General features: G+C 29.5%; 1 protein-coding gene across 6 annotated transcripts; it reads left to right on the top strand.

Moving 5' to 3' along the window:
- Positions 1-2359: 2359 nt before the first annotated feature.
- LOC149534092 (protein MIZU-KUSSEI 1-like) lies at positions 2360-5826 on the top strand. 6 transcript variants are annotated; one of them, XM_089806477.1, is made up of 4 exons: positions 2360-2830; positions 2965-3008; positions 4724-4786; positions 4881-5826. In XM_089806477.1, the coding sequence occupies exon 4, from the start codon at positions 4897-4899 to the stop codon at positions 5563-5565; it is 669 nt and encodes a 222-aa protein (XP_089662603.1). In that variant the 5' UTR covers positions 2360-2830; positions 2965-3008; positions 4724-4786; positions 4881-4896; the 3' UTR covers positions 5566-5826. The 6 variants fall into 6 exon arrangements, with proteins under 6 accessions (XP_089662603.1, XP_089662604.1, XP_089662608.1 ...); XM_089806478.1 differs by having other exon boundaries at positions 2439-2714; XM_089806482.1 differs by having other exon boundaries at positions 2505-2714; positions 4878-5826.
- Positions 5827-9286: the final 3460 nt, after the last annotated feature.

The following is a 9286-nucleotide window of genomic DNA, read 5'->3' as shown; positions in this document are numbered from 1 at the left end:
TAAGGCTATTTTTAATTGCATTTTTAAGAGATGAACAAGGAGAGGCAATTAATTAAAATTAAAATATTTGATTAAAATTCACTCCTTCCCACATCCATTATGAATATGAAGGGTCATGCATAATGAGACCACATAAATGGGAGGAGAAAAAATGTATGTTTGGGAATTTAAACAATCACCACAAGCTATGGACTAGTAAACATGTGTAAAGTTAAGTGGGTTGAAGTTTGGCATACATAGGAGACACTTGAAGTGTTATTTTAAAAAAAATAAAAATTTATTGGCTACTAATTCTCTAGCCCATAAGTTCTTACAAGTGGTTTTGGCTCCTTGTTAAAAAAATAAAGTAGCGGCTTTCCTCTCTCAATTGATTATAGGTTGAAGCCAAGATATAGTTTTTTAATCATAAACTTTCTTTTGTTTACAAGTAGTTATGGAATATTTTTAAAAAGTACAGAGACATGCAATATTGTGGCGTCTTCTTTTTTCAAGAATATATTATAATTTCTCTTATTCTCTAGTGAATTTTTTTTTCCCAAAATGGTTTGATTGCATAAATCTTGTGTTTGCCTTAGTATGGTTAATTTTATATTTATGTTAAATGGTGTATTGATGTGTCTATTTTAAGATTTGTTAAAAATTTCTATACTTATAATCACATAGGAAATCTAATATTATAAGCTTCTTTATCTTATATCTTAATACAAATAAGATTATACAAAGACAATTCATTGTTCATATATGCCATGTCAAGACATATGATATCATAATATTATGATAAGTATCTTAATCATATGATGGAAGACAAGAAATGATTATATGTGTCTCATGTACTCCCTAAGTAAAATTAAATTAAATGATAATGTGTGAAGAGGACATAATAATAAAGCTAATTAGGTAAATACCCTTATTTACACCAAGAAATCATAAACATGGTCAAAGATGAGTTTCACATTGGTTAAAACCCCAATGTACCTCAAGAAACGAGCATAAAAGTTTTGGATTACAAACTTAAGCTAATTAGAATAACTTTTAGATATTATAGGAATACATTATTTTGTCTTAATCTTGAACACACATAAGTAAGAATAAAGTAATTTTCTAAAAAGGATATAAATATATTTCAAATCTTTAAATTGGGGACAATTAGGTCTAATTGTATCAACCAATATGATAAGATCTTAAAGATAGAATATTGGGTCTTAATTATACATTAGGCATGCTCTTAGAGACCTAATTATGTTGATCGTATTTCTCTTTTATTCCATTATTTGGTGGTCTCAAGGAATGCCCTCATAAATTTGTTACAACTCAATGTGGAGGGAATTTATCCTTTAGCATGAGATGGTAATTAACTATGTAGCATCTAATCGCTACCAATTCCTTTTCTCTAAGTTTATATCCTTTTTTTCTATACAATTAATGAAATTTTTTTTTTTCTTTATGACACACATGATTAGATACAAGTTTGACAATCTCTAAAACTTAAATAAAAAATAAAAAATTATAATTAAAAACCTTAAACAAAATAAAATAAAAAATCTAATAAACTTTTAAAAAATGCATTACTACATATTTAAAAAAAATAAACTAAAGATCTAACTTAAATAAGTTGCAAAGTTCCTTATACAATACATCATTGAATTACAAATGAAAAACTTAAATTTTTCATTATAAAGAAACTAAATATTAAAATAATTAAAGTTAATAAATATTATTAAAAAAAGCATATTCTATGCTACTATCACACACCTAACCTATGCATATGAAACAATCACATACCTATGATCCTAGGTATGTGATAATCACATACCTATAATCCCAAGTAAATGAACTACTAATGATACCAAATCTTAAAAAACATAATCTATACATTATTAAAAGAACTTTAGAAAGCAAACATTAAAAAACGATTTTTCTTAAAATACTAGAAAACGAAATATTCTAGAATAGTCAAGAATCAAATATTATAAAGAAATGGGTGGCTCGCAATGAACTGAAGATGATAATAATGTCATGCCTTTTCTTAATGCACGATGGCTTCTAGACGGTCGATTAAATTAACTTGTCCCAATCGTTTGGACTCAGTATCATCCCAAATCACACCTGTGCCACAACTGTAGAGTAACTTCTGCAACTGTACATACTGTGATTCGCTGGTTGAGTTCGATAAGGTTAGGTCTGGACATGAAGTGCTGTAAAGAAATACTATTTATTATAAGTAATTTATATTTCTTTAAATGCGAGTGGAATCATTAGTCCGCTTCCCTCTCTTTCGTCTTATAGCACGCCGATGCTGAGCAACGCGTTTTTGTAATATCAATACTATATTAAAAGTTTTTCCTGCTTAATGATGACGACAATTGGATGCCCTTGTAATTGCTTATGCAATCACCACTGTAGATGGCTCCACGGGTGTCCTCTGCCAACCTCACTGATCATCATCCTTCCTTTTAATTATTCATTTTCCTCTTTCGAAGGAATCCATCTCATAATATTATTCGATCATTTGGGTCTATTGTGCCTGCAATTCCTTTCGTTTAACTTTCTCACCTGTACCAGAATATCCAGTTCGCCTCTAATCATTGCTGTTTTAAAGAGCCTTCATCAAGTTTATTGTTTAATGGAGAGTTGAGTTAATGGTACAATCATATGAATAGGGAAAGCTGTATTTATAGTCTCCGTTCTAACTATATTTAGGTGGTCGAGATACGGTGAGATCTGGTTGCATTTAGATTTGGTTTTAATTCGTCGAAATCTCAGGTTACAGTTTTAATGTCGATCCCATGATTATTGGTACACGCTTTTGCATGCATCACACTTAACTGCAGTTAAGATTACATGCCTTGAATTATTCAGTCTGTCTGTTTTTTAGCTCGCAAGACCAGGTCTTTAACGTTATTAAAGCAAAGAATGCGCAGTTAATCGTTTTTTCTTCTTTTCCTCCTTTTCTTTTCATTTCAGGCCGCCCCAGTTCGTCAGAATCTCAGCAGAGCTCGAATTTTCAGGTACGAAATAAATTTATTATATTTTCTGTTTTCTCAATTAGAGCCACTGAGATTCCATGGCTGTTTAAACCCTGACTGCAGTGCCACTAATGTTCACCACATTATATAGTAGCATATAGAAATATATTCTCCTGATTTCTTTATAAAAAAATGTTTTCTATTTTTTCTAGCAACGGCCTAAAATATTGATGAAAGATTGGATTACTGTGAACAAAGTTTATTTAGAGACTATTTTGATTCATTATGTTGAATGTTTACCGAGGTATAATTTTTATTTCGTTTTCTCACATTCAATATTCTGTTACCGAGTAAGTGCATTTTATTCGTTCAACGAACGTATCTGAAGTTACAGTGAAACTAGCCTAAATGTTCAGTCAGGCGTAGATTCCGTAAAATAGAATAACAATAGTTTATAACACAGCACATGATGGCTTTAACTGAGGCTTGAAATTGAAGCTTGATGTTTGATTCCTTTATGAGTAGCCATATAGATGACTTTCTTACAGCTTTTGACGCCCGAAATGTAATCCTATCAAATTATATTCAAGCTTTCCTGTAATCTTGCCTTGCAAATGGGTTTTGGGCTTTGGACGAAACTACCACAAATATGCAGAATTTCTTTCAGCACACGCAGTCTAAATAGATAAAACGTAAAAATTCATGAAATGGGAACGTAATTCTCTATATTTTATTTATAAGTTGTTCATAGAATATTATGGCTGGTGTTCCAGAGATTCTTTTGCATGGACTTGGTCGATAAATTTTTTTGGTATGAACAGTTCAGAAAGAAACAAGAAAATGGAGGTGTATTATTGAAATGTGCAAGGGAAAATAGACACTGGATTTTGATTCTCCTTCATAGTTTTAGGTCGAAATCAAAGAAAGTGGCACATTAATGAATAATAATTTTCTAATTTGTCATTTTTCACAACCTCTCAAACTATAATCTGATACCAGAGTTAGATTGCATTTATTTTTCAAGTAAGACATGTGAAATTATCTTTTTACAATAAGACATGTGAAATTAGTATGGTGAGGTAGATTTGAGCTAGAAAAGTACTAAGATGGGTGATTTAGTGGAAAGATTCAAAGTTTTATTTCTGTAAAGATCATCTATTGTAATTATTGTTAAGTGGACCATTGATTCTCATAAGAGATGGTTTCAAGAAAATCACCACTCATTAGATAAGGACCACAGAATTGGATTTAAAATCTAAAAAGCTGAATGTTGATGATAATGATATCATATTTTTATATCTCATTTAGATATAAAATAATAAATTATTATTTGTCTATCCAAGATATATGAATATACATTTGACCAAAATAATAAGTAATTTAGAAAAAAAGTAACTATGTATTTTTTAATTTTAATTATTTGCTAATCTTTTCGAAAATATTTTTTTGTTGACTAGAAGGAGCAATGTTTTCTATGTTGTTTATTATTTGCGCTTACAAATTATTTTAAAAAATAAACAATATATTTCTTTTGGGGGGTCACCTTCAGTACTCCATCATCAGGATCTAAACAGTTGATAAAAAGATAGATCATAATCTCAAGCCAATAAAAAATTACTACACTGTAGAACTGAGAAATCAAACAGTAAAAATCTGATAAATTCAATTTTTAATATTTTCAAATCAAAACATAATTTTAGAGAGACTGAGCAGTTCCATTTAATGAATTTGTTTTGTATTTTTTTATTGGGAAACAGAAAATGAAGGCCTGTAAAGTCGCCCGGATGTGACGATACAACCAGCGATTCAGAAACCATCAGGTATTTTACTTTACTGCCCTTTTTTCTTTCTCTGACAAGATGGAATAAACAATGGAGACGTAAGAGATTTTTACTCTACTTTTGATGATAGCAGACGCGTGCATCAAGAAATGGGGACGTCAAAGAATCAAAATGTGACGAAAGATAAAAATCAGCTTGCCCTAACTCAGTCGGAAGGAAAGTGGACAAAGCCCTGGAAATTTTTCGCGGGACTAAAATCAATCATTCGAATATTCACAACTCGAAACTCTCCATGTCGATTTCTGTCACTCCCCGCGGGCCCCTCCGATTCTCCATCTGCATCGAACTGCGTGACGGGCACTCTGTTCGGTCACAGAAAGGGCCACGTCCACCTGGCTGTGCAGGACAGCCCTAAATCGCCGCCATTTTTACTCCTTCAATTGGGAACTCCAACAGTAACTCTGGTTAAAGAAATGGCTTCGGGACTGGTCAGAATTGCACTGGAATGCGAGAAGAGTGCGGACAGAGGAAAACTGTTTCAGGAGCCCGTGTGGGAGATGTATTGTAACGGAAGGAAGACGGGGTACGGAATAAGAAGGGTTTATTCTGAATCGGACATGAAGGTGTTGAATACCGTTCAGGCAGTTTCAATGGGAGCCGGTGTGCTTCCTTCAGATGTGGAGGGAACAGAAGGTGAATTGATGTATATGAGAGCAAGGTTTGAGAGAGTTGTTGGATCTAAGGACTCCGAGGCTTTTTACATGATGAATCCTGATGGCAGTGGACCTGAGCTCAGCATTTTTTTGCTTAGGATCTGACTTTTCTTTTCCTGTTTTTGTCATGTGCATATCTGGGATTGCATCGGTTTCTTATGGAGCTGGATATCCCGGGCTTTTGCTTGATTGTTTCTTTGCGCTGCTGTATGTTATAGTTCTTGAGTGTTTGCAGTATACTGTTTTAGAGAGCTTTGTAGTAGCGCCCCATACTTTTTAAGGCATGTGTCCTTTGCTCAGGGGCTAAACTTGTACATTCTGTTTATTAAAGGGAATAAACAATATTCTTAGAGGTTTGTTTCAGAACTACTTTACCAAGTTAGTTATGTGGCTGAGCTAAAAACTGGTCTCTTCCAAAATAAACTGGCGTGAAAACTTTTGGATTTAATTTTACATGTTTTTCAATTAATGTTTAAAATCATATACAGTAATTCATCCCTCTCTTTTCTTGCACAATTCCAAGATCATAAACTATGACTCAGAGCTTTGGTAAATCTGATTTACAAGCTCTCATGCAGTGACTGAGCTTTATCTTTATGATGTAGGTGATTTCTTTTATGATGAAGACCATGATATATGATATGACTTAAATTTATAGAGATGCGTTCAAGCCAATTTTTACATCTGAAGAGTTCTTGACTTCTAGATTGAATTCACATTGTTGTTATCTTTTAAATGAAAATGAAAGCTTAAAACTGTCTTAAAAATTTTGTTGTACACCGAAATAATTGAATATTCTAACTACAACCTACAGGCTATAAATATCTCGTATGAGATACGACAATCGAACATCTATCATGATTTGACATTTTAGAGGCAAACTTTAATGAGGTGGAGCTCGTGATAGGATATGATAAATTTAAGATTGAGATAAACCCTTTAAATAGAAGTCGCAAATTTATGTGGGTTTGGCCAATAAAAATGGTTTCCATATCTAGGCGGGTCAAAGAGCAATGTGAAGTACTACGGGAAGAAACCCTTCATTTACAAAAATGGTAATTTTCCTAAATCAGAAAACAGAGAACACGATATTAAGGATTTTATGGTTTATGAGCTCTTTCAAAAAGTCTCTTAAAAAGAAAAGGTAATAGTCATTTGTAAAGATTATGTGATAAACATGTTATTTATTTATGTCAATCTATATTTCATTTCACAACTTATTTCAAGAAATTGTTTAATACAATTATATAGTGAAAAATACTACAATCTTATGTGAAGTTGGGTTCATTCTTATCATGTCTTTCTATTCATACTGATTCCAACATAATTGATCCATCTGCCATCTTTATTCAGATATCATAAAAACATTAGTTATTTATTTAAGCTTTTATATAACAATAAAAATAAAAAATTACTCTAGGTTTAAGATCAACTTCTATAAAATTTCCAAGAAACCATGTGAGTTCATTCATTCATTACATTCTAATTGATTATCCTTAACAATATTCAAATATATTATGTCTGAAAATGATTTAGTAGCTATCAGATAATTTTGATTTTACTTTTAGGTATTTACTTAATTGAAATGACTGAAATTTCTAAAACTACTTCGGGAAAGTTTGATTTTTTTTTTTTTTGAAATTGAAATAAAGCACATAATAAAAATATTACAAATGAGAGATTGATGGCACTCTACTTCAATTAACTAGTATAAATCTTATTCATATAATGAAGACAAAGAATGAATATGAATGTACCTATTTTCTTCCATACTGAGCATCTCATCTTGTATTATACCCTTCCAATATTTAAATTATTTCTCATTTAACATCTTTTAAGTCATAAAGAAAATCTTTTGAAATTGTATTTTTAAAATTAGAATAATGTTTTTAAATAGAGAAAATATGTAATGTAAAGTATTATATTTAAAATTTAATTAAATATTAATTTTTTTCTTTTATTTCTAAAAATCTATTATTTTCTATTTTTCATTGGTAACAATTTTAGTTTTAGAAATATATAGTATATAAGTGATCAAATTTAAAATGACTTGATCAATACTTTTTTTTTGAAAGATGTACGTGTTTTACAATATTTCCAAGATGAAATTTTGAGCAAAAATTGAATTTACAATAGTAAATTCTGACAGGCATAAATATTTAAGAGTTGTATAAAATTTTAAGCATACAATTTATATTTTATATCAAATAGTGAAAGTTAAATAGTTGTAACAAAAAATAAATTTAAACTATTAAATTTAAAAGCATAATATTGTCAAACATTTATAGATTTAATTTGTAGGTAATTGAAAATAATGTGCATAATTGATCAAGTTGAATGACTCCAAATAAAATTATTAAAAAATAATTCTAAATGAATAATAAAACATTTGTCCACATGAAATATAATTATATATTTTTAATATATACTTATATACTTACTAAAAATTATCATTAAATTACAACTATTATTATTTTAGTTACTTATATATATATATATATATATATATATATATATATATATATATATATATATATATACATATATACATATATATATATATATACATATATACATATATACATATATACATATATATATATATACATATATATATATATATATATATACATACATATATACATATATATATATATACATATATGTATATATATATATATGTATATATATACATATATATACATATATATATATACATATATATACATATATATATATACATATATATATATATATATATATACATATGTATATATATATATATATGTATATATATATATATGTATATATATATATATACATATATATGTATATATACATATATATATATGTATATATATATATATATGTATATATACATATATATGTATATATATATATATATATATGTATATATATATATGTATATATATATATATATGTATATATATATATATATATAATATTTTAATAAATTTGGAAATCATAAATTTCTAAACTTGTAATAGGTACGATTTAGAGAAAAATCAATATCTTTGGAAAAAAGCTCTTTGAAATAACAAAATTCTCTATTTTATAAAGGCAAGAAAGGACACCATTTTGGAAAGGGCATAAAAGTGCCTCTTTGAAACAACAAAAATGGTTTACAAGGAAGTTAAACCCCCAAAAAAATGCGTGTTAACCTGTAACTTGGTCAAAGGAGAAAATGAGACAACTCGACAACAAAGGAGAATCAAGTTCACCCATTTAAAGAACAAACTGAGCCAAAATTGAGTCACTTGGGTGAATAGGAAACTGATCTAACTTGGTCAATGAAGAACTTGAGCACATTTCCCAATGCATCATGGAAGAGGCAACATCAATTTTGTGATTTTGTGGGTCACCAAAAATGACCCTTGCAAAATGATGAAAATGGGAATAACATGCAAGTTTTCCCACTGCCACATGGCAAAAGCCCATTTGTCATAACTCAATGTTGCGATTTTGGAAATGCAAGAAAGCAAGCCTTCCAAAATAGTGAATTTTTCTATTTTGGAAATGCAAGAAAGGAAGCCTTCCAAAATAGTTAATTTTTCTATTTTGGAAAAGGCATGACAATCACTTTCCGAAATAGAGAAACAATTAACATGAAATGTTAACCTTTGCGAAAGCGCGTGTTGACCAATCTATGACTCCTACACCTAGTTGATCTCTCTATGTTGTTGTTTGCCACCACATTATGATCTACCAAGACTCTATTTCTTAGAGGTAGTTACACAATTAACAAAATAATTTGTGAGATGGGATAACATGCAATGTTAACCCTGCCACATGCAGGAGCCTAACT

This window comes from Cupressus sempervirens, chromosome 10 (assembly GCF_028749045.1).
Source record: "Cupressus sempervirens isolate cs-2001-9-10 chromosome 10, ASM2874904v1, whole genome shotgun sequence".
NCBI lineage: Eukaryota > Viridiplantae > Streptophyta > Pinopsida > Cupressales > Cupressaceae > Cupressus > Cupressus sempervirens.
Note: the sequence above shows the minus strand (reverse complement) of the source record. Positions and strands in the feature narration are given on the sequence as shown.

Bases quoted from the DNA above. Each gene is read 5' to 3' on its own strand.
- LOC149534092 (XM_089806477.1), top strand. From the start codon at position 4,897: ATGGGGACGTCAAAGAATCAAAATGTGACGAAAGATAAAAATCAGCTT.